This window comes from Macadamia integrifolia, chromosome 6 (assembly GCF_013358625.1).
Source record: "Macadamia integrifolia cultivar HAES 741 chromosome 6, SCU_Mint_v3, whole genome shotgun sequence".
NCBI lineage: Eukaryota > Viridiplantae > Streptophyta > Magnoliopsida > Proteales > Proteaceae > Macadamia > Macadamia integrifolia.
Genome location: NC_056562.1, coordinates 18,572,358 through 18,599,062, shown reverse-complemented (window position 1 = coordinate 18,599,062; position 26,705 = coordinate 18,572,358). Strand labels below are relative to the sequence as shown.

The 26,705-nt window shown below is 38.8% G+C and overlaps 1 protein-coding gene across 4 annotated transcripts in view; it reads right to left on the bottom strand.

Annotated features, from left to right (window-relative positions):
* The window catches only part of LOC122080812 (folylpolyglutamate synthase-like), a 36,575-nt gene extending 11,223 nt beyond the window's left edge, over positions 1 to 25,352 (bottom strand). The window contains exons 1-12 of one of the 4 annotated variants that reach the window (XM_042647667.1): positions 25,064 to 25,351; positions 24,951 to 24,989; positions 24,228 to 24,373; positions 24,085 to 24,150; positions 23,806 to 23,915; positions 18,481 to 18,541; positions 12,437 to 12,478; positions 2,379 to 2,462; positions 2,217 to 2,273; positions 2,006 to 2,066; positions 264 to 310; positions 74 to 151 (exon numbers count right to left, since the gene is read on the bottom strand). In XM_042647667.1, the coding sequence (XP_042503601.1) occupies positions 74 to 151; positions 264 to 310; positions 2,006 to 2,066; positions 2,217 to 2,273; positions 2,379 to 2,462; positions 12,437 to 12,478; positions 18,481 to 18,541; positions 23,806 to 23,915; positions 24,085 to 24,150; positions 24,228 to 24,373; positions 24,951 to 24,989; positions 25,064 to 25,226 (954 nt within the window). In that variant the 5' untranslated portion in view covers positions 25,227 to 25,351. Of the gene's footprint in view, positions 1 to 73; positions 152 to 263; positions 311 to 2,005; positions 2,067 to 2,216; positions 2,274 to 2,378; positions 2,463 to 10,561; positions 10,811 to 12,436; positions 12,479 to 18,480; positions 18,542 to 23,805; positions 23,916 to 24,084; positions 24,151 to 24,227; positions 24,374 to 24,950; positions 24,990 to 25,063 lie in introns of those variants that run through there. The other 3 variants (XM_042647670.1, XM_042647668.1, XM_042647669.1) reach the window with 3 other exon arrangements.
* Positions 25,353 to 26,705: the final 1,353 nt, after the last annotated feature.

Sequence of the window (26,705 nt, the reverse complement as noted above, 5' to 3'; positions counted from 1 at the left end):
ATTTAGAGGATGACTATTTAATCTCAAACTTTTGCTAAATGTGCACCAAAAGCAGAAACGAACCAGGACTTACATCCAACTCAGAAGCCTTCTTCTTTAGTACAGCCATTGCTTCATCAGGTTGTGATACAGTAAAGGCAGGAACTCCATGCTGTATCAGGAAATGGCAAAAAGTAAAGAAAGAAAGAATCATGGAGAATGCTAACAGTAAGAGCATTTCTGATTGAAATACATTCTTTCAGTAAATATGGTTCTAAGGACACCTTCAAGATACCAGCCTTCTCCCCGGCAATATCTCCAAGGGTATGCCCTGCTCAAAGCACACAACAATGAATGCAACTTTAGTACTTGTTAGATTCCATTGCTCTCAAGGTATCATGGTGTGTGGACTAATTTTCCGCATTCAAAATAGCAACCTTTACGGCTAACAAAATGAAGAATAAAGATCTTAATCATTTCATCCAGAAACTAATAATTTGGTTTCAATGTCAAGTTAAGCACCCAATACTTGATAACTGAACGTTCAATCAGAAAAATAAATTTTATTCTTGAAACGGTTACAGAATTATAAAGCCATGATTCATAAATAAGCCTTGTCTTCAAAGATAATGATATTGGGTTCATAAATATTAAAGAAAGTTTATCACTAATCAAATCTAACATAAAACCTTTAAAGTATATATTAAGTATACCATAGCATCTTCATAGTTTTGACTATTCCTTAGATATCATACATATCGTATTTTCTTGTCACTGACACTAGTACTACAACAACAACAACAACAATCATAACCTTATCCAACTTAATGAGGTCAGCTCCATGGATCCAAGATAAGAATAGGATTATAAAGAGATAACATAAGTAAGTCGAGGTGAGGGACAAAATAGGTGAACGCAAAAGTAAAAGCATCATAGGAACATCCCCTATAAGGGGTCGGCAACTCGGGTCCTTGTTTTCCATATAACTCTATCCATGGTCATACTACAATCTAGCCCTACCATATGCATATCTTTCCTTACCACTTTCATTTTGGGCCTGCCCCTACCTCTTTTGGCTCTAACCAATTGAATCCGGTCACTCTTCCTCACTGGGGCATCTATAGGTCTCCATTGGACATGACCATACCACTTCAACCGGTTCTCACAAAGCTTGTCTTGGATAAAGGCGACTCCCACATTGCTCTAATGCGATCATTCCTTACTCTATCTCTTTTGGTCTTGCTGCACAACATCCTCAGCATTCTCATCTCCGCCACACTCAGTTTATTCAAATTACTCGTTTTGACTGCCCAACATTTTGCTCCATAGGTCATAGTTGGTCGTATAACTATCCGATAAAATTTTCCCTTGAGTTTGATAGGCACGCGTTTGTCATATAAAACTCCCAACGCACCTCTCCATCTAATCCATCCCACTTTAATTCTGTGGGAAACATCGTCCTCTATATCACCCTCTTTGCTAATGATGGATCCCAGGAATTTAAAACTATCACTTTGAGGTAGTTCCCGATCTCCAAGTTTCACCACTCCATCACACTAGTTTGCCTGAAGGGCACATCATATATTATGTCTTCGTTCTACTTATCATAAAACCTCTTTGACTCTAAACATGACCTCCATAGCTCCAGTTTAGTATTAATCCCTTCCACTGTTTCATCTATCAGAACAATATCATCAGCGAATAGCATACACAATGGGATTGGATCTTGGATGTGCCTGGTTAGAACATCCATAATGAGTGCAAACAAATAGAGACTTAGGACTGATCCTTGATGTAATCCAATCGAAACCGGGAATTCATTACTTTGTCCCTCTGTCGTTTTGACACTCGTCACCACTCCCTCATACATGTCTTTAATAATATCCACATAGTTATTCACGCCCCTTCTCTTCTCTAGGACATGCAAAATAAGCTCTCTCGGTACTTTGTCACTGACACTATAACGAACTAAATATTAGAAGGAATGTTACAAGAATATTTAGGATAAAATCATAAAATAACTAACCAAGAATTTCCATGTGGTCATAACCAAGTGAAGATATTCCACACACAATTGGTGCCTGTACCTGAAAAGGGAACCACAAAAACAAAAATCTTGCCTGAAATCCATAATAATTGCTACTGCAACAGAGTGACAAGTTGGCCTGTTCTAGTCTATTAGATTTCAGATTAGTTTAGTCATTTTATTCTATAGCTTAAACAAAATTAATACATACCACATTTGTTGGGTCAAATTTTCCTCCTAACCCAACCTCCAAAATTGCAACATCTACCTGTGTACAACATATAGACATTCATGATCCACAGATCCAGAGGCCTTACAAGAAATTAGAAATAATAAAGAAAAGGAAATTAATAAATGATAACATATGGAAAACCTGTTCAGCTACAAAAATTTTGAATGCTAGCAAAGCCAGGAATCGAAAATATGTAGGCATAGGGACATCTTCATTTGTCTTTTCCTGTACAAACAAGAGAAGAAATCACCAGACTTCAGAAATAAAAATCATTTTTGCACAGAACTGGTTTGGTTTCTTTTACATGGAAAAATAAATTACGTCAACTATACCCATATTCAAGCTTTAAAGAAATATATATAAATTTGACAAAAATTCAGCCAAACAGAGAAAGCGTGATGGCTTTCAGAAATTTCATCTTTTCTACAAAGCAGGACGGACATGAGAAAGATTAAAATAGGAATGCTAAATTCCACTGTACCCTTTTTCATAATGCTAAATTTCACTATACCCTTTTTCATACACACTATACAATCCTGAATATAGACAAGGGTAACTTTTACCTAGATTGTGTAGTCTTCCACCATACAACAATGGTGCTACTTAGTCCAAAATTGTATTGCTCAAATTTTCAGTTTTCAAGTTGGTGACCTTACAGCCATTGATAATCACCAACAGAACATACACCAAGGAAACCCCTTAAACCATACCTCTCTTCATTTCTTAAAAGATTTACTAAGCTCATGGCTGCAACAAGGCCGAGGCAACCAACGCTTGGAATAAGGTCTAGCAGGCTCCGGTTCTGCAGCAGCAGCGATGCTGAGAAATGGGGATAGAAACCCTACAATTTGAACATGATAGAAGCACGTCCATTGTGGTGGAAATCTTCTAGACTCTCAAGTGGGACAGTTGCCTGAGCAAAGCTTGCACAAGATTGAGCTTGCTCCAAGAATGCATTCACCACTAAGTTGATCAGAGAGGGACGGTAACCACAGTTTATAATCCGGAGAAACAATAACGGCTGCACAGTAAGAATATATTTTTACTGCTTGAAGGCATAAGAAAAGGCTGCTTTTCCAACCAATGACAAATTAACCTATAGCTCCCTTCCAACCAAAAGCTCCACAAGTTTTGAATGTGCAACAACAAACAACTTGCTACCACTGACAACTAAATTGCATGAATTTGGAATAGGATTTTGATGAATGAACAGATCAGGAGCCTCAACAGTAAACATCAATAGTTATGCAACCTCAACCATTTCAGGATTATAAAGCTGATTTTCAACTACAATAAGAGATATTTATATATTTTCTGGAAGCATGATTCTAGACAATACCTTGCAGTAACAGTGTAGCAAGCTGAACATTGAAGGTTTTCATCATTCAAATTTGCAGAGATTCTATCATGGTTTTCTTAACTCTTCATTCTTTCTCTGGTTTTGGATGAGAGGCTTCAACTGAACATTGAAGGTTTACATCGTGAGAAGAAGAGATGTTGACCTTGGACTCTTGTGTTACCAAGACTTTGGTAAGGCTGGAGAAAAGGCATCACATGTGCATGTTGTAATGTATGTTGTACCACAAGGGTATTATTGTCAGCCCTTGCGGTATTGGTTTTCTGTCCTTGTTTTAGTAACCTTAGACTTTAGTGATATTAGTGGTTTATTCTATGTAGTACACTGTTACTGCAAGGACAGAAAATTCATCTGGTCCCTGAGGTATTGCAACTCTCTACCTTATTTATATTAATATCAAAGGACTGCCGCATGCATGGACTGTTTTCTCTCTTGCGGCAGTCTACTCGTCCTCTGTTCTTCTTCTTCTTCTCTCTCATCCTGGGTTGAGATTGCTGGTTTTCACTTCTGATATTGTTTCATGGTATCAGAGTATCCTTAATCAGTGCTTGCAATCCTTAGATTTCTCTGTTCTGAGTGGTGCGCAGCCACCTTTTGCTGCAAATTCGAATGATGAAAATCTAGTTTATATCCATGAAAAACTAGTTTCCTCTTCTGGTATGCTATCTATATGAAGACTACTACCTGCTGCTGGCTTTCCATAGAGTTATATGTCTACAGGAACTAATATCTATCTACAGAAAGGTTGGTTGGTTATGGTATTTTATTTTGGCAACACTGATTTCTGAAATTACTTTGGATCTGTCCGGCAGATCCCTCTGCTTCATTTTTTTTCCCCTCCTATACCAGGTCATTTGATCTTGTTTTGGTGTCCATCTGACACCCCAGTTGGTTGTTACTGAAAATCACCCAGAAATCTGGATTTTTTACTTCATTTTTTACTATTGTTACTACTGGCTTCTGGATCTACATCAAATACTTGTGATATTGAGGGGTTTTTATTTCCTTTTGGTCTGCTATATTTCTCCAGATTGGAGACCTGTCTATCAGTGCTTTTATTGAGTATTTAGTACAATTTTTTTTTCTGGCCAGAGGTGCTTTACCTGGATCTATTGATTTCCCTTATCCAGGTGTGACATCAATTGTTTCCCTCTGTGCATGATAGTTAATCCTAAGCTTACTTCGGACAATGTTAATGTCCACATCACCACTATCAAACTCAATTGAGTTTCTAATTACCTACTATGGGCCTAGGTAGTTAAGGTTTACATTATTTCTAAAAGGAAGATGAAGTATCTCAAATCCGACCCACCTTCCACTCTTCCGAAGAACCTGCTGATTCCAAAGCTTATGAAGAGTGGATGCGTGAAATTAGGCACTCATCTTATGTGATCGTGTAACAGTATGGACTCAGCTATTGTAGCATAGGTCATATTCTACACCACTACTAAAGGGGTTTGGGATGACTTAAAAGAAGGCTTCTCCCAAAAGAACATGTTCCCCATTTATGATTTATATGATAAAAATTTTATTTCAAGCAAGGGGACAAATCCTTGAATGAGTACTGCAGTGCCTTTAAAGGAATGTGGGAGGAGCTCAATATTCATCAACCTCTTCCTATTGATTTGGAACAGTCGAATATTCAACAGTCAGAATTTCAGATTACCAAATTTATGGCTGATTAAATTATAATTATCAGTCTATTGAGAGCCAGTTAGAAGGTGCCTTCACTAAATGAGACCTTCTCTCATCTTCGGTGTATTGTTTCTCCTTCCAGGGCTGACATTTTACCCTCTCCTAAGGAAGGTTCTATGTTTATTATTGGTCGTGGAAGGGTACTGCCTATCCTGGGAGAGGTCATGGCCATGGTCGTGGTCATAGTAAAGGTGGGCAGCAGATTGATCGACCCTCCAGACTGTGTTCTTTTTGTGGCAAGCTCAATCATATAACTAAGATGTGTTGGGCTAAAATTGGTAAACTAGAATATGCTAAAAAATTAGCTAACACCGCGATGTCTGATCATAGTATCATTTAGCAACACCACTCTTAAGCCTTCATCTGGAGATTATCCTTTAAGTTCTACGTCTTGAGACAACTGGAATCAGCTACTTAAATATCTACAAAATTCTGAGGCATCCATTGCCACTTGCTCATCCATAGCCATTCTGGCCCACACAGTTACATGAACATTTCTTCCTACTTGATGCAGATCCGGGTTCCAAAAGTAGGAATCGGATTGCTTATGGGCCCATAATTAACAACTAAACCAGTTTTCAAAGAAGTAGGGGCATTCTTGTAAATTCAGGAACAACTCTAGCACTTAAAAGAGAGGGAAATAGATAATAGGGTCAAACTGGAATAAAAAATTAAAAGAGGAGGGGTTTTCTGGAATTACAAAGAGAAGGGGAATAACAAGTCACAACTATAGAAAATAGGGGTTTAGTTGTAATAACAAGGACTAATTCTTTTAAAGCAAAAGAAGAACCAGTCTTCTTCTTCCCAATAGAAACCAGGGCCAAGGTGGTAGACCAGCAAGCTTCGACGGAGAGAACTTCACCAAGTCTTGTCGGCTGATCATGAAACTTCAGGCAAAGGCTGAGCACCCAATGCTCTCTGGAATCCAGCAGGTAGGGGCAGCAAAACAGCACACAAAGAGGAGCTATGGCACCTGCAACTCAGAACTGGCGGCAGGCTTAGGTTCAGCTTTGTTGCACGTCTTGCTCCCCACCATTGAAAAGACCTTTGAGGCTGAAACTCTAGGGTTCAGTCGCCTAGGAGAGTGATGTAGATAAGTCACTTGGGCTTATTTTATTACAAATAAGCCTTGGGTTGTGTTATATACATATGTGTGTGTGTGTGTTAGGGCCTTTGATCCCATGAGTTTTCTTTGAAATGGGCCACTTTAATGGGCCTAAAATATGGGTAAAAGCCTAGAAGGTAAGAAAACGGGATTTAATTCATTAGTTTAATTAGTTGTTATTTAATTCAATAAAGGCCCATTAGGCTATTGGTTGGTTGTAAAGTCCTATATAGACTATTAGTTAGTTAGTCCTACTCCATGTTGGAGTCATAAAGTTAAGTCATAGTCCTATTTTGAATTCCTAGTTGTAGTAGGAGTGTCTAGTCCTCTTTGGAAACTAGCTCCTAGTCTTAGCATGATTGTAATTCTGCCCTCTTTAAATAGAGGAGCCTATGCACTGATATTTCTTAGATTTGAATGAAAGAAAGTTTGCAGCTAAATGCTTAGAGCAACTAAGATAGCTGTGGGTGAGAAGCCCAGGCTGAGATAGCCACTTCCTTTATTCTCTTTCACCCTTCTCAACCCCCATCTGTTCTATTCTTCTTTTTCTATTTTATTTGTTGTAACATTCAAGAGGTACAATTTAGATTTTGTTAGAAGCTATTACAATCCAGAACCGACTAGCATCAGTGAAGACTTTAGGAGAGAGATCGATCTCCATATCTCCCTCATCTGACCTCTGATCTATAAACCTCTGATACCATTTCTTATTCTCACGATGTAAAACCAAACCGGGCTCTGCCCATAATGCATTAATCAGGGGCTTTAAATAGCCAAAACATACAAGACATGTGGGACCAAGGACATGAGGTCTGCACATGGACTTCACATGGACTTCACATGGTGTGGGACCGTATGTCGAGAGTGTCGGCATACATATACTCATACATACACATACATACACTCATACAGACATACATACATACACTCATACACTCATACATACATACATACATACACTTAAAGATAGGAGGTAATTCTTGTAGGTCATGGAAGGAGTTAAAGGTAAAGACTGTAAGATAGGGGAAGTCTGGATGAAAAGTAGAACCAGTAAGAAACAGACCTTCACGACGAAGGGCAATTTCTAACAGTTGAAGAGCGGTATGGCTACTATAGGTAAGAACTGCTTTGTAGGTTAAGGTATGAAGGATTTCAGGAGGAAGCTGAGGAGGTATGGCACAACAAAGGTTATGGCTAGGTTGGGGCTGAGGTTGAGGTTGAGACGAAGATAAGGCACCTGGGGTTAAAGGATAGAGGATTGGGATTACAGAAAAAGGAGAGGTAGGACGAGAAAGGAAGTCTGCCAAAACATTCGCTTTTCCTTTTATGTGTTTAATGTCAAAGGACCACTTTGAGAACCATTGAACCCATCGAAGAAGTTGAGCATTTGGAAGTGTGTGTTGCTGGAACTCAAGCATGCGAGGAAAACTTGACATGTCCAGTTCAATGAGGAACCTGTGTCCAATGAGATGAAACTGGAACTTTTCAATTCCACGTCTGACTGCAAGAATTTCCTTAAACGTAGAATGATAGTGAGCTTCAGAAAATTTGAACGAGCCACTCTTATAACCACAGACGGTTCTTTTGGAATCAGGAGCTTCTTCAAGTAAAACTGCACCCCAATGAGTATCACTAGCATCAGTTTGAAGAATATGACGGCCATCAGAAGGAATCTGTAAACAAGGGAGCTTTGTAGATAGCTGTTTGAGAGCTTGAATGGCTGCTGAGTGTTTAGAAGACCAGGGAGGAGCTTTCTTTCTCAGGAGTTGATGGAGCACAGATGTATGTTTGATTTGTTGAGGAAGAAACTCTGTCATGTAGTTGACTATACCAAGGAATTGCTGGACCTGAGTTTTTGTCAGGGGACCTTCAGGAAATTGCTGTAGAGATGTAGCAATATGAGGTTGAAGTTCATATGTTCCTTTGATAATAGTAACACCAAGAAAATCAATGGTAGAAACACCAATTTGCATTTTCTTTGGGGAAAGCATGATTCCATAGTCTTGAACAATCTGATGGAAGTGCTAGAGAAGGCAAAGATGTTCAGCTTGTGTGGAAGAAAACAGAAGAATATCATCAATATATATCAGGGCACGATCCTGAATAGGAGCAAAAATCTGCATCATGGCACGCTGAAATATTGATGGAGCTGTCTTCAATCCAAATGGCATAACTGTCCACTGTAAGTGATGTCCAGGGACACAGAAAGCTGTCTTAGGTCTATCCTCAGGAATAATTCCAAGTTGCCAAAAACCTGCTTTAAGATCAAACTTGGAGAAGACAGTTGTAGAAGCTAAGTGGAGTAACAGTGCCGGGCGAGTTGGTAAGGGGAACTTATCATCAGCCAAGAAGAAATTCAGAGGCCGGTAATTTATCACCATTCTCATCTTACCACGGATCTGTTCTGTTCGTTTGTTTACATAGAACGCCTGACAAGCCCATGGAGACACAGTTGGTTCTAACAGTCCTTGATTTTGGAGTTGGTGAAGTTCTTGGACTGCAAGGGATAAATGTTCTGGATTCATGCCTGGATGACTGGCCTTTGTTGGATTTACATCTTCATTCTTCTTAAAAGGTAAGGAGATGAAGAACTTGGAATTCTGCCAGAGAGGATGAGTACATTTTGTCAAGAACTCAGTATGAGAGTCTCAAGTATGATCTGCTCTTCAGGTAAGTAGTCAAATTCATACAAAGAATCAATAGAAGAGAAAGAAGAAGATCGGGAAAAAGAAGGAGAAGACGAAGTAGAGCTTCGAGAAGAGGTTGAACGAAGGGAAAGAGACATGTCGAAACAAAGGCAGTCAGTCCAGAACCGAACAGCACAACTCACTGGCAAAACTCAGATAGATAAAAAGACGACTAGTCAAGGCCGATTAGGACCCTCTTGGACCTAGTTCTCAGAGGCGGAGCAACCCGAGCCATTACAGGGTAAAAAGACGGCCACTCCTGGGCATGAAAACCCATAGCTCACAGGGTCTTTTTCCGTCACCAGAAAACCAGAACCAAGAAGTAACCTGCAATAGGGCGTGTCCTAGGCCGTCCCTTTAACTAGCAAAGGTTTAAACCGAACTAAGAAAGCTGTCTTAGGTCTATCCTCAGGAACAATTCCAAGTTGCCACTCGGTCCTCTTCTTCAAGCTGTTCAGATCTGTCCAGTAGTTGTTCTACATAATCTTGAAGTTTTCTCTCTCCTAGGTCAGAAAATCAAGAAAGCTTGCAACTTCACAACCAACCGTCATAATCCGCTCAACTTTGGGGGTTTTTGTACCCTCCCTTGGGACTATTTACGCCCAAGAGTGCATCTCCATCAGACTCCTACAAACCTTGCCGCACCTCTCTCTCTCCAGCTCTATAGCAGGTCTTTCTCTCTCCTATCGGGTTGGGTTTTGGGTTAGTTTTGCTCCTGTATGGGTATTGTATTCTTGGGGGTTTATTTGATGGTCTTATTTCTTTGTTTCCTGGTCCTATTTGTATTGTTTGGGGTTATAAATTGTTGAGGTAGTTTCTTGTAATCTACTCCTGCATTAGAGAGAGATTCTCACGCCCTAAATCTCAGGTTCATCTGAGGGGTATCAAGGGATATCGATCTCCAATACTAGGGCTAGAAGTACCATCCAAAACAAAGTATTCTTAGGTATGGGAAATAATCAGCAAGAAATAGGGAAAAGGTTAGAGAAAAGAAGAAGATAAGGAGGGAAAAGAAGAGAAGATTTCAAAGAGGGACAAGGAGGGGGAAGGCATTCATGGCAGCCATGGTTTCACCCAAAATATTCTTTCAATTTCATTCAAGTTAATCCTTCAGTTGGGTACAATAACTCTATTTAAAGACTTAAAATAAACCTACTTTCCTATTTGAAACTGAAACAAATAGTGCATCTAATCTATAATAGAAATAAATCTTACTCAAATAAGAATACTACCAAACTAAATTCTAAGTCTAAAAAGGAAAGCAAATAAGGAATCAAATCAAAATATATTTTTTAAACCCATCGCCCAACTGCATCACTACTACATCTTCCACTCTTGGATAATTGATTCTAGGGCTTCTGCCCATACAATAGGCTAGTCAGAATTATTTTCTTTTGTCTAAAGTTCATAATTTCTCAGCTGTAATTCTTGTTATTGGGTCTCCTACCCATTTGATTGGTCATGGTATGATTTCACTTACTTCATCCGTGGCTCTGTCCTTTGTCCTTCATGTACCATTATTATCTTTAAGTCTTCTATCCGCCAGTCAGCTTACTAAATCTCTTAACTGTTCTATCACCTTTTATCAATCCTCTTGTGTTTTTAGGAACTTCAGACAAGGAGGACTGGTGGCAGGCTTGAGTAGGATAGACTATACTATCTAAATCGTGTTAGACCCTCTATTGCTACTACTACTACTACTTCCGATAGTCTTCTCCTATTTAGTGGTACTTCCAATTGGGGCATCTACCCTTATCAGAACTTCAACATAATGTTTCTAATTGCAAGCATGTGTCTCGCCTTGAGTGTGAAGTGTGTGAACCTGGGAAGCATCATTGGTCGTCTTTCCCTTCTCGTAGTGTATCTATAAGTATGTTGTTATTTTCTTTAGTGCACTCTAAAATTTGGGGTCTATGTCGTGTCAAAAATAAGATAGGTTTTTCTTATTTTGTTACTTTAGTGGACGATCACTCTCATTTGACATGGTTGTATTTGTCAAGAGATTGTTCAGAATTTCTTTTTGCTTTAAATAGTTTTATAATAAAATAAAGACTTAATTTACTGCTTCTATTAAAGTTTTTGGAATTGATAATGCACTTGAATACGCTCACCATGAGATATCTTAGTCCTATTATGTTTATGGTATGATCTGTTAAGCAAGTTGTTCTTGTACACCACAACAAAACGGGGTTGCTGAACGGAAAAACATGCATTTATTAGAGATTTTTCAGTCTCTCAGGATTTATATGTATGTTCCCAAACATTTCTTGTATGATATTATTCTCATCGCTTATTATATAATTAATTGCATGCCATATTTTGTACTTGATAATCATTCACCTTTTTCTGCTTTGTTTCCACAATCTCCTTTATTTTCCTTGTCACTCTTGGTTTTTGGATGTGTGTACTTTGTTCATTATTTCCAACCCCACATCGATAAGTTGTCTCCTAGGGGAATCCAGTGTGTTTGCTTGATTACTCTAGAGCTCAGAAAGGGTACAAGTGTTATGATCCTATTACTCAACAATTGGAGTCCTTTCTGCTTACTCTTTTTGAGTTCTTGAATAACTAAGGAAACTACATTTATAGCCCGGAGAGAATTTATCCATCTGAGGTTGTAAGATATGAGAAAGAAAATACGTCACAAACTCTAAGAGGCAAGGAAATTAGAAAGGAGAGTTTGGGAACACAATAGATAAGGAAAAATGGTTATCTAAAACAGAAGAAGGCATTTGGTTATCAAATAACATACGTAGAATGAGAACACACCAAAAATGTTTGACAACATGCCTATGGACCATTAGAGACTAAGCAATCTCCAAAATGTGTCTCTTTTTTTTTTATTAAACAACCCATTATGTTGAGGGTGTAAGAACAAATCGTTTGATTTCTCATTAAGTGTATTCAAGTGCATTATCGGAACAAAAACTTTGATGGAAACATCAAAGTAGGTCATTATTTCATTATAAAAATCTTGAAAAATAAAGAGAACTTTGAACGAACTTTCAACAAATATACCCAAGTTAAACGAGAATGATCATCCACAAAAGTGATAAAATAAGAAAAAGCCTAGCCTATTTTCGACACAAGGACCCCAAATATCAAAATGAAGTAAGAAAAATAAATACTACTTCTAGACAAACTACGAGAAGAAAAGGATGAGTGATGATGCTTCCCTAGATCACAAGCTTCACAATCAAGGTGAGACACCGATTTGTAACTAAGTACCATATGCAAAGACGTGGATAAAGATAGATGCCCCAATCGAAAATGCCATTGAAGAGGAGAAAGAGCACCAATAGTAGTAGTCACAACACCAGTTGAGTGACCGATGCAATTCATATTATAGTCTAACCTGCTCAAGCCCGCTACTAATTGTCCTCTTTGCCTGAAGATCCTGAAAAACACAATAAGAAGGATAAAAGGTGACAAAAAAATTAAGAGGATAGATGAGCTAACAAATTAACAACAAGCTTAACGATACCTATGGTACATAAAGAACAGAGGACAAGGTCATGGATGTAGTGGGATAAATCATACCATTACCAGTCAAATGGGTAGAGGATCCATTAGCAAGAATGATAGATGAAGAGTTAGTAATTTTTGATAATGAAGAAAATAATTCTGACTTACCAATAATGTGGGTAGAGGCACCAGAATCAATAATCCACAAAGTCGAAGAAGTAGATGTAAGGAAAGCTGATGTACTTGTGTGGGCTAGAGTGGATATTGTAACACCCCAAATCTCACCTCTTTACATTGACTGTGAATAGGCAAGAGTGACAAGTGGGAAAAGCCATCACTAGCTTGGCTGGCAGCAGTGGAATGCCAAGAATGAAGGGATGACCCAACATGACCTATACCTTCTACCAACAGTGTTGGAAGAAACAGTAGGAAAAGCAGGCCAGCAGGAATTTATTCACCTTCCATAAGGGTTAAAAAAATAATAATAATAATATATATAAGTCCAACTAGCTTGTTGAGTGGATAGAATGCTTGGATTGGCTGAAATGGATCTCACAATTCAAAATGGGACATGTGGACCTATTTCTAAGGGTCAGAGATAATTAATTAAGATAAATAATAAATAATAGAATTAAAATTATAAAATAAATATGAGTACCTATAAGTATTAATAGTATAGTAATGTAAGTCATATGGTACCCTATATCTATCTGAATATATAATATTATATATATAATAAGGTAGTGAATAAATCAAATAAGAAAAAAATTATGAAATTAGAATTTATAATTTAACATGGGTGTGGAATGTATAATCTGAAATTTAAATTAGTGTAAGTAATATGCATATGCTATATGTAATACACAATATTATAGTTAGTGGGCCACTAAGACTTAGTGGGGTTATAAATACCCACCACCACCCCATTTCTCTCCCTCATTTTCTCATTCGGACAAAAAGAAGAAGAAAGGAGAAAGAAGAAGAAGAAGAAGAGAGAAGAAGAAGAGAAGGGAAGAGAGAGAAATTACTGTAGAGATCGATTTGCTTGGGAGATTGCTAGAGGATTCAGCAAAAAGCTAAGAAATCTCACCTAGATTAATTTTTAATAAGAGGGATTTTTAGACATAAAAGGGGGTTTAAACTGATTTGGACTGGAATTTGTGAAAAGAGAGGAAATCTGGAAATTTCAGTAACAACTCAACTACATCGAGTTTAATTTCTCTGAAACTGGTGGATTAAATTGGAAAGGAATGTAATAATTTAGTCAATTGATGTGTACACCATGACCGATTCCTACAGAGAGTGAGGATTCTCACTGACTCTCCTTAATTAGGAAAATTTCATGCGGATGAGGAGAAAATCCATTCAATTTTACTGTTCTAAGGCCTGAAATTTACATGCAAGTTAATTGAAGCTTAACTCTCCACATGCAAGGTGAAAATTCATTTTTGTTTCACTGTTTTGAGGTCCAAGATTCACCTGCAAGGTGGGAATTGATGGTAGATCACATGCATGGTAAGATTAATAATGGATTTCAAACATGCAACCTCAAATTGAGGGTTTATCATGAAAATTGGTTTTATTTTACTATTATAGGTGAAATTACATATATGTGAAATAAAATCTGCGATGGGATCTTCATTATTGAAGGCCAATTAAGAACTGGGAGACTGGGTTCCTTACTTGAAGCTCTGGAACAAAGAATTAATTTGAAATTGGAAAGAAATCCCATCTCAATTTCGCTAAATTGAGAGTATAGAGACAAATGCAAGAGATACTGAGTATGAATTCCATGCATGCTTATGGAATTGAGAATTTATCGTCAATTTTAAAGTTAAAATACTGACATCCACTCCAGGTTCATAATTTCATATAAGAAATTGGGTCAAATTGGGGGAAATCTGAAATTTCTATTGAATCCCATGTAAGAACCTAAGGATTTAAAATGAAATTTGTTAAATTGGACTTGAAAAGGAATTGTGGAGCATATAAGGGAGGTTATAGATGATCATATTAGGGAGATATTAGGTAGCACTGTTAGGGGTAGATAAAAATTTACCTGATTTTAATACATGTGTATAATTGTTGATTTTTAGGAACCCCAGATAGCCGTGAGAGAGATTCCTCAGCACTAGGAGAGATTGTGGGCACTGATATTCACGGTGAGAGGGTGCTCTTGTCAACCCCCCCATTCTTTTGGTGTGTTTGTTTATTGTTATCTATGCATTAAATTGCTTGTGTATGTACATTTGCATTTACTTGCATTTATTCTTTGATGGTACTAATATGATGGAATGGGATGGAATGGAAATGAGAAAGGTAAGACAGGTGAGATGGGTCACGAGCAGGTGCCCATATTTGCATGTGTGATTGCATCATTGGCTGTGCATCATTTAGAATGTGGGGTTAGGTATCACAAACCCAAGTGCTACAACCCTTGTCCATAGGGGGTTAGGTACGGACTAATCCCAAATTATGTGGCTACCTGATCAGCAGTGCACTTGCGATGAGATGTGTGGTATCATTTATGGATGTGAGACAGGATACAACATACTGTATGCCTGCAGACATATTTATGATATGGGGTTACTTTGAGGGGTTAGCCGGTGTGGCCCAAGATCCGTATCGGCACTGGCTGGCTCCTACCTGTGGCGTAGCTTGTATACATGAGGCCCAACGTACAGGCTAAGGTATGCCACCTACATTGGTAGCACTTATACCCATAGGTGATGAGACCTAGTAATGGATTAGAAATTTTGTATAGTTAATTAAATGGACTCATAAGCATCATTCTCTATGTGTGGAGCATGCATGAGCATCATTCTCTATCTATTGAGCATGCATAGCATATGGATGTGTGTGCTTGTTCTCCCCCACCCCTCACTGAGCATTACCAGTGCTCACCCCTCTTATTTACTCCTTCTAGATGTCGAGGTTGAGACCAGTGTTTTGTCGACTTCCTGCTCTGATTATGAGACAGTGGCCATGGATAACTTGGCCAATCTTCAAGAAGATGGAATCGATCATGGAGACTGTGAATGTGACGACTGCGCCTATGGAGGCCAATACTTCTGAGGAGTAGACTTACCAGGGACTATTCTTTTTGTGTAAATATATATACTTCCACGAAGATCATACTTTTTGAGGATCTGAGTTTTTTGGAAGCTGTCATATTTTATGTATATATGTAGATATATATATAGATGACAATCTTGATGGTTCAGACTACAGTTATGTTTGTTTATACTTGGATCACTATAATATAATGGACTGTTGTAAATAGCTTATGAATCATTGTACATATGATATCAGATATCACATAGAAGCACTGGGTGAGTATAAATTATTTATTTGATTTCATATATCCGTTAAATACTCTGATGATCATGCCTTTTAGATATATGTGGCTGTGGTGTTGTGGACTCTCCTAGAGTTGGATCCTGGGGAGGTGTCAAGCTGACTGGATGCGGTAAGGTATCCAGTGCTGGCATACCTATGCCAAGAGAAGGCAGGGTGTGACAGATATTGATGAAGAGGCATCGGTAGTTGGCTGAATATTTTGGCTGAGTTTTAAAAAGTGCAAGTAATCATCTTGAGACACAGAACTTGATGAAGAAACTCTAGATAAAGATACAGTATTGGTCTCACCAGAAGACACCTTTGTAGTAGTACCATCTGACACAACAAAATTAGCTAAATGGTGGAACCCACTCTAGTCATCCATGTTTACCCCAACATGCATTAATGGTGTGATTGGGCTTACCACCAAAAAGTAAACTGTCAGAAGGGTTGATCACTCTACTAGCCACCTGTACTTCTGCCCCACGGCCTCGACTACCACATAAGCCATGCCCTCTCCCGAAGAAGCTAGAACCTCAGCGACAGTCAACAACACATGCAGAGCTATCTTTAGGAAAGGGTGGGTTTTCAACCTTGGAAGGAGTAACAATACACTAGGGACGTGCAAGGACTCATTAGAGGAAGGGACTTTTTCCCCAGCAAGTAACTCACTCTTGCCAGGCTAATAATCTGGATTTAATCAGGCCGTAAACTTTGCAACATCAAACTCTTCTTGCCAAAGTATTGTTCTAGATCAATAGTCAGAGGCTGATGAATATTGAGCTCCTCTTACATACTCGTAAAAGCATTGAAGTACGCATTCAAGGATCTGTTCCCTTGCTTAAACATAAATAGTTTATCATATAAATCATAGGCACGGGTTAAATTCTTTTCTTGAGAGAAGGTGTGCTTCAAATCATCCCACTCCTTATGCACTAGGGTGGAACATTACATTGGCCACAATGGCCTGATACATGTTGTTTCACAACCACATAAGGAGGGTGTCATTCTCACGCATCCACTCCTCATAAGCTTTCATTTCAGTAGGTTTTTTGGAATCAGCAAAAGGGGGGTCAAATGCAAGGTATTACAACTTTCCCTTTGCATTAGTATACACCTTGACTGCCTGAACCCATAAGTCCATAACAGATAATTTCCAACTCCATTGAGTTTTATAATGCTGATCTAGACATTGACATTGTCCTAGGAAGACTTAGGATCAGCCATCATGTACAGCAGAAATCCAAGAATAAATAACCCAAGCCAGGTACAACACCTCTGGCCAAGAAACAATCCTGTACAAAAAACTCCACAAAAAACTGATTTATAGGTCCCACACACTATCACGGGTAGTAGATGAAGTTCCAGGATCCAGCAGAAATATTATGCAGATCTGAAGCTATAAAACCCAGAATATGGGAGAAATCCAAGAAATAAATATCAACAAGTCAGATTGACCAGAAAGTGAGGTCGAAGGTCCTTCTAGTATGAGGAAACAAGACCCTAAAACAGCATAAGGATCTGCTGGTCAGATCCAGATCAATTTCAGAAATCGATAATCTGAAATATGATCCAAAAAACAGAGTACTGCAGAAGCTAATGGGTGAAATCCAATTGCATAACTTCACCCCAAAAAAAGAAATCCAATTGCACCTTTGATTATCATAAAAAAAAAAGGTGAAGTGTACCTTAAAATAGATGGAACAAACTACTTAGAACTCAGAGAAAACTTCTGGCTAGATTTAAGGTAAGTGATGAATCATATTGCCACCATGAGAGAAAACCCAGATATCAATATCGCAGACTGACTCAGAAAACTTCCAGCCGCAGAAGTGGTCTTCATATAAATAGACAATAGAGACTCTCAAACCAGAAAAAGAAAAAAATGCAAGTATTAATTATCATGCTCTATAGCATGTGATTTTACCAGAATCAGATAACAAGAAAATAGATCAAGGGAGAAGAAGAATATGGAAAGAAGAGGGAAAATGAGACTGCCAAGGACAAGCAGAATCGATAGATCTTTGGCAGTCCCCCTTTCATGTATATAAATAGAATTCAGTTACACTAGAAATTCTGGAAGACTCCCTAGTTAGTCCCAGCTGGAGTAGAAGTCTAACTAGGATACAATAGAATCTAACTAGGAAACAATAGAAAAAAAAAAAAGCCCAATACATAACACGATAACAGAACTCCCCCTATAGTGTTGTGTACCCATCCACAATAAATGTACCCCCACGGTGCATAATTACATAACTTAACAATAAAAATTTTCCCTCAGACAAGTTTTTGGACTTTCTCAATACGAATGTCACAGTTACTATAGACTTAGTTCATACCAAGACTAACCATTTTCCCTGAGACAAGTTTTCGGACTTTCTCAATACATTATGCAATATCACATGGGAATTAAGATCATGCAACCCTGCTCGAATGGAATATAGAAAAAACAAAAATATTTTGAAATTTCTTATATCAACAGAAATTGGTTAAATCCAAAATTCTATAACTGCAAAAACCTGAAATGTTATCAGACCATTTAGAATTCAAAGTTTGAGTTGTGTTGTAAGATAAAGGATGGGCAAGATGATATACCTTCAATCTATTCCAACACCACCAGAAGTATGCTAAAAACTTCCCTTCAGATATGTCCATCCTGCAATAGCCAGTCAAAACTTTAAAAACCATCAAAACCAAACAATGATATACAAAAAGCAATGGACTTTTGGAGTTACATAAAGTTTAGAATTATAAGGCTCTGCTGGAAAGATGATTTAAGTTAGTTTTTTCTTTCTATCCTGAATCATAAGTCTTACATAATGATGATTCAAAAAGAAGATAACCGCCCAATCATAAGTCTTACATTAGTCCGTGACTCCTGGGCTACTCCTGTCCCTATCTATTCTACCCCCCTTATTGATTTTGCTAAACAGCTCAAGAACATCAAAGGAGTTCTCAAAAGTTGGAACCTCTCCTCTTTTGGGAACATCTCTGATCGGGTCTCAGCTTGCCAGGACAAGTTAAAAAGTATTCAAGGTAGGCTCCAGCTCGATCCATAATCTATCCCTTGCGGATGATGAGAAGGTTGTCTCTTCTGAGCTCTCTGCTCTTCTTGCCCAAGAAGAAAGCTTTCTCTGCCAAAAGTCTAGAATCAAATGGTTCAAGCTGGATGACTCCAATTCTGCCTACTCTCATGCTCTCTCAAAGAGCACAACCATGCTAACTCCATCCCTAAGCTCATCTCCGTGTTGGTGTGGACCTTCTGTCTCCGGAGGACATCAAATCGAAGGACATTTAAGTTAGTTTTTTCTTCCATCCTCCTTCCCCCTCTCCCCCCCGATCTTCTCAACATATTTGTCCCTCCCCATCTCCTTCCCGGTCTCCAGGCCATTCCCTCTGATGATGAGATTCTGGTGGTTGTTCTTTCCCATAATCCAATAAAGCCCTTGGCCCCGATGGTTTCAGCATAGGCTTCTTCTGGTTTTGTTAGCAAATCATCTGTGATGATCTCATCTTTGCCATTAAGAGCTTCTTTCTCAATCCTAGCCAAATTCAAGGTATTAATCATACATTCCTTTGCCTCATCCCCAAGAAGGAAGTGCGCAAGTTATGTCTGACTTCAGACCCATTTCCTTGTGCAACCTGCTCTAGAAATTCAGTGCTAAGATTTTGGCAAACATAATCCAAACTGTCATTGACTCTCTTGTCAAACCTAACTAGCGGGCCTTCATCGCAGGTAAAATTATTGTGGACAACATCATCCTTTACCATGAAATCATCCGAGGGTTTGAGCGCAAGTCTCATTTTTCCATTGCCATGGTTTAAAGTATTGGTACATATTGTACTGTATCGGTCGATACGCATCTGTATCGGCCCTTACCAATATGATACATGGAATTTTTAAAATCCTTCGTATTAATATGTATCCCACAATACATACCGATAAGCACCGATACACCACCGATACACACTAATACTCTATGAAAAATAAAAAATCGAGGTGAAATGTACATTTCAGTATGTATCGGCACGTATCAATGTGAATCGGTATGTATCGACCAATAAGGTACGATACGAACTGATACGGTTCGCTACGGTCATATAATGGCCAAGATGGGTCATTTTTTAGAAAAACACAATTTTTGAAGGGTTTTTGTTCTAAAGTTGCTGCCAGCCATTTTCCTCTCTAACTAATGTGGAAATCAAGGTTTGGAACAAAGATTTTTTACATTTATGGGACAGCTACAAACCTTAGATTTTTGTTGTGATACTCTCAATTTAGTGTTTATGCATAATACATGTTATATATAGTGTTTTTTAACTATTTTTTTATGCAGAAGTGTATAAAAAAGTGTTTCCTATCCATTTATGTGCGTATCTTTAGTGTATCTTAGTGTATCTCCGATATGATATGATACGATACCCTCCAATACGTATCTTAATTTTGGCCGATCGATACGGTGACCGATACCAATACTTTAATCCTTAGCCACTGCCCTCTGTAAAATTGATATCCACAAAGCTTTTGATTCCATATGCTAGGATTTCATCTCAAAGGTTCTTCTGCAAATGTCTTTTCCCCCTTCCTTTGTCAGTTGAATCCACTCCTACATCTCCTCCCATCGCTTTTTCATTTTAGTCAATGGCAGTCCCGCTGGCTACTTCTCTTCCTCTGTGGGCATCCGCCAAGGCTTCCCTCTCTCACCTTTCCTCTTCTATCTTTCTCTTGAGGTCCTCTCATGTTCCATCCAATCCTCCATGAATCATCACCTCATCTCTCCCATTCCCAAGTGTGCTCACCCACCCTGTGTTTGCAGACTATCTCATGATCTTCTCTAAAGCTAATCCAACTTCCATCTCTTGCATAATGCCCTCCCTCCATCTCTTTGAATCCCTTTCGAGCCTCCGTATCAACCCGCTTAAATCCATCCTCTTCCTTTCTGGTGTCTCTGTCGATAGGCAAGCCCACCTCCTCTCCCCCACTGGTTTCTCCCTTGGTTCTCTCCTAGTCAAATATCTAGGCCTTCCCCTAATTTCCTCCCACCTCTCCTCCCATCACTGTTCCCCTTTGCTTGCTTTGCTTAGGAATAGGCGTCAGCTCTGGAAAGGCAAGCTCCTCTCCTTTGCTTGCCGTATAGTGCTCATCAAATTTTCCCTCCAATCCTTACACCTCTATTGGTGTAGCATCTTCATTATCCTCTCTACCATCTCCAAAGCCATTGACTCTCTCCTCTGCTCCTTCCTTTGGAAAGGAGTGGAGCCCTCCAAATTCCTCCATCCATGTCCTAGGCTAATGTTTGTCGTCCCAAATCTGAAGGAGGCCTAGGTTTGAGACAGACCTCGCAAGCCAATAGGGTTGGCATCCTAAAGCTCATTTGGAAAATTTTCACCAAGAACCTAAGTATCTGGGTCACTTGGGTGTATTTCTCTCCCCTTAAGAAAGATACCCTTTGGTCTGCCTCCTCCTCCTCGGACGCCTCCTGGATCTGGCATAAAATTCTAAGTTTCAGAACCCTTGCTCTTCCTGCTCTCTCCTATGTTACTAGTAATGGTTCCTCCTTTTCCCTTTGGTTAGACCACCCTTGGCACCCTTTAGGCATTCTCCTCTCTCAGGTTACTCCTCGGGCCATCTACTCCACTAGCTTGGCCAAATCTGCCCTTGTGGACTCCATCCTCTCCCCTGATAGATGGTCTCCCTCTAATTCCCCCTCCCCTGGCCAACCTCTGGTCTTCTTGCCCTCCCATTCCTCCTGGCCATAGGGGAAGGGAGGACAAGATCATCTAGCTCCCCTCCTCCTCGGGCTTGTTCACTTTTGCCTCCGCTTGGGAATTCATTCTCTCTAAAGGCCTCCTTTAGCCTTGGGTGTTACATTTTCTGATTCAAGGGGCATATTCCCCACCATAGTTTTACTGCCTAGCGTGCTCTCTAACTGCCTTCCATGCAATCTTTCCTCATTTATCGTTATATTCAGGTCCCTCCTTGCTGCCTTTGCTGGAATGTGACTGAAAGTGTAGACCACATCTTCTTCTCTTGTCCCTTCTCCGCCTCTATCTGGAAGAGAGGTCTTTCCTACTGTTGGCCCTCTAACAGGATCATTCCTCCCCCTTTCCAGAGAATGGATATGAGTTGATATGACCTTCGGTGGGTCTAGCATATGACACTGTTGGAAAGCTCTCTTACCATTACCCATATTTGGATGGAGCAAAATCTCCAAAGATGACTTCCAACTCCCACTCCTTTGACAGGATTTCGAAAGCCATCTCCTTAGACGTCAGCTCCAAGCTTAGTTGCCTCAGTTTTCGGTCTGTCCGTGATTCCCCAAGGAGCAAGCTCATTGTTGTCTCCTAGAGCCTCCCAACCTCCATTCCCCCCCCCCAATGATGTTTCCCCTTTTTCCTTTTAGGTTAGCGGCCTCTAGTTGTAGGTTTGCTTCTTGGATTTTCCCCCTCCCCCCCCTTTCGGCTTCTCTCTCCTTTGTATTTGTTTTTCTTTTCCCCTTGGTAATGAATTATTTTATTCATAAAAAATAATAATAAATAAATAAATAAAAAATAGAGCCAGACGCACTCAACTTGTTGTAGTTAATACTTGATAGTGCGAGATATGGAGCAGTCTGTAATTTGGTGGATGGCGCATGGTTTAAAGTATCTCCGATACGATACGATACCCCTCCAATACGTATCTTAAATTTAATCGACTGATACCGATACTTTAATCCTTGATCTTTAGCATATGTTAGCATATTTTTGATATGATACGATATGTATCTTAAATTTTGACGACCGATATAGTGGCCGAAACTGATACACTTTAATCCTTGGATGGGCGCTGCGTATATCTTCATCATTTCTTTCTGATTTCAGCTCCTTTGTTAGGAGGGTGTGTTGGCTACTTTAAGTGCAAAATTTTCTTTTTGTCCATTGGGTTGCTTCATTTTTTGCCTTATTTTCCGGTTCCTTTGAAGCTTCTCTCCCTCCCCCCTCCCAATTACCCAACCCATATGTATAATCCCCTCATTGTTTTCTGTTTAATGTAATCCTTCTGCCTATAAAATTTAAAAAAGAAAAAGATCCAGTCAAGCTGAATGGATGCCACAGTTTTGACTTAATCACTGCAGTAAAGTTCCTCACCGTGTCGGCTTATAAAACCTTTACAACTTTTTTTTTTTGGGAGGGGGGTGGGATATATGTAAAACTTCTGGCATCTTCAGCTTACACTCCCAGAGAAACAGTTGCTTTCCCTCTTTGAGAAGGAGGTTAAGTCACATTCAGACATTACCCTTATCCAACAGACAGTTTAACAAATGCATTGCATGATGTTTAACATCTTCTAGTTGGCTTTCAGGATAACCTGAAAATCTCAGAGGCATTCGGTTCTGCTGCTTAGTTTTGATAGAACAAAGATCTAAAGTTTCAAAAAAAAAAAAAAATTTGAAGACATCAAAATTTGCTTTTGATATTAGCATTTTCAAAATTTTAGATTCAAAAATCTTATGAGATGGTTAAACAGATATTAAAATTGGACTTGAATTTGACAAGGAATAGATTGTAACAAACCTGAGAATTAATCCAATTGAAAGGAAAAACAATACCATTGGTGAATCAACAGAACTAGAACAAGAATTATTTATAAAAGATGTGATGGTGCGGAAATGACACCCACAATTGGACACAAGATTTAGGTCTCACTTTTATTATCAATTCAGTCCTGACCAACATCAAAATGAAACCACTTGAAAATTTCTTAGTAACCAAATACTAAAAATTTATGAGGGTGTCCAGATGTGGATCGAAGGCAGTTATACAATTCAGCATCAATATGTCAAACTATCACAAACAACAAAGGCAAGCTTCAACATGTAGCTTAACAGCAATAACCTAGCAGTTAACTAAAATGCTGACACAAATATAGAAACTCACCCATCTAACCGAAATCTTTCTCGGACATCAATGAGGTGAGGAGATGTGAAAAGCCCAGTGTGGAATCCACAATTCCGCAGTATAGACTCCGTAAAAGTGCATGTAGATCCCTTTTGAAGCATTGAGGAAAATAACAATGCATTTGTTATACATCCAAAAAGCAGATTCTAACAAGGGCCTTACTTGGAGAAGCTACTGATTCAAAAGTAGCAGACTGAATAGAGTCCTCCCTTCTACCAACAATAACCAAAAGACAAGAAAAGAAAGTACAGTTTGTACCTTTCCTTTGGTTCCAGCAACATGAATAACCTTTATCTGGGAGATCTGCCCATCCAGCTCCAGAATCTACATGCAAATATCTGAAGGTAACTAATTTCTCACCTAGAATATAAAACAAATCCATACCATTGCAAGAAAATCACCTTCAGATAATCAAACATGACATCAAATTGGTCACCCTTGTTGCTCTTATCAGCACGGGTCTTTTTAGTGATCAAAGATGACAGAGCAATCAATGCCTCTTCATAAGGAGGCACAGCATGTTGCGACTCAGGCAATCCATTATCATCTATATGTACACCACTATTGAAGGTAAGATTGGAAAGAAGACCTCATAATAAAATAAAATAAAAATTCGTAAACGTTCTCTTTTTGGAACTGGCTTATTATACGGAGCATAGAATTTAGTGAAAACCATCAAAAATGGGCCCAAATTTGTCCAGCCCTTGCAAAGAGATGAAAACTTAGAATACCCAGTATTACCAAAAGCTAAGCAAACACATATACCACTCCTTTCTTCCTACAATGGATAGAAAACCTGATAACGCATTATGTGTAGGGTCTAAAAGCAAACCATAAGTCAAAGCTTTTTTCCTACAATTGAAAAGCTGAAATCTGTCAAAAATATCCAAATTCAATAACCAGAAGACAGGAATTAAACCCTGAATCAATTTCCTGATTGAATACCTATGACTTTCTGTTGGCCAATTATGACTAGCCCTACCACATAAATGAATCAACGACAACTATGGAAAAATGGATTCGGAAAAGAAAGAGCCAGGGCATATGATTTAATGAATTTAACTTTATTATCCATATCAGAAAACTAAGGAAGACATTGAAATTGAAGACAGTAAGGAAGCTACCTCCCGGCATGTCGATGGGGCTCTGCAAAAACAATCCAACTGGAGACAATGAAACAAATGGTTTTACGACAATTATTTTGAAACGAAAATCAAGAAATGGGAAACAAACTTACGTCTTTGTTTTAATGGAGGATGGTGGTTATCTGAATAGGCAGATGAGTGAAGACGAATGGAGTGGGTGAGGATTTCTGGGAAGATGCCAACCAAGAGGAGCAGAGCCGCAAAATACTGTCCACTTGTGTTCGGTTGGACAGGGCGGAATCTTGGTCGGACCATCAAGAATCAGCTCCCATATCTTTGTCATGGACAGCTTTGGTTCTATTGTAGAGAGAGAGAGAGAGACAGCTACACTGTGTGGAGTAGGTTTGCGGTGGTTGCTCTTCACTTCGCTGAACAAGAGGATCGAACGGTTGAAAGAGGGGGGGGAGTTAGTTATATATACATATTTTGTTTCGAATCCGGATCTGCTGTGGCTCATGTCACATGGTCGTCATATGGCAAGCCAATAGGAATCCGCCACCTAAGGGACATTTACGGGTCTCCCAGTTTAATATAAACGGCTCTGTTTCAAGGGAAAAAAAAAAGGAAGTTATAATTGTCCTGCATTTCGATCGAAACACACGTGGTTTTAAAACACCGGACTGGATCGTTCGAGACAGATCCTTGATATTAATCCACTGGTAAAGTGTAAGGGTCTTCCATCTGGATCGACATCAATTAAGATTAATCCCAAGTTTAAAAATCTTGGAAACACTTGCCAATTTCCTTTTATGGGAAAAAAAGGGCCTAAAAACCAAAAATATGGCTTCTACACCTAATAGCTCCACACCTGAATGAAAGGTAAAAATTCCATCCATGTTGATCAGTTGATGCATGTGCTAGTGGTTCCATTGCCCCCAAATTGGTGTATAGGTCATGCTACCTTTTAGACTTCTTTTCCCCTCTTATTTATTATTCTCTCTTTTTAAGAGAAATGAGAGACCAACAAAACAAGATGAAAAGAAGAAACTCAAATCCAAGACTTCTTGGGATCCTACACTCTATCAGTAAAGTTACAATCAACTGCGTTAGCAATTGCTTTCAAAGCACACGCTATTTAAACCACAAAGAAAGTTTTTCTCCACGCAATAAAAGTTGATTTTAATCACATAATTGTTTCTCTCTTATTGAGAAAGGTACAAAATGCCTTGATGCAGCTTCAAGAGTCCATCCGATTAGAAAAAAAAGAAAGTTAGTGGCCACAGGTGAAAGAAAATTGGGTCTTTGAATCAAATAAAAACAAAGGGCAGAAGTTTTTGTAAATGGTCCCATTACTCCCATCCATAGAGTTTCTATGGGTGATCCAGCTAGTTGTTTCATGTTCATAAGGATTGAAGATGTGTCATTTTCTGACTTTGGATATCTAGAGCATGGTCTAGACTGATCACTACCAAATTTCTTACTTAAATTCAATCATATACCTTCATCTAAAGATTTTCATACATTTTTTTTTTCATGGTCCTAGATTTTTGAAAGTTTTATTTTGTCACTTAGCCAATTCCAATAGAACTGAATTTTGATATGGGAATAGAAGAACTGTTGGTCCCCTTTGCAAAATTTCATCTACATCAAACATGTTATATGATACAAATAGATGGGTTGCCCATATAAACAGACCCGTTCACAAAACTTGCTCCCGAAATAATATGGGGAAATCACCTAGATCACACTAGTAAGAAAATAATTTATGACATAAGTATTTTTTTTTTTTTTTTT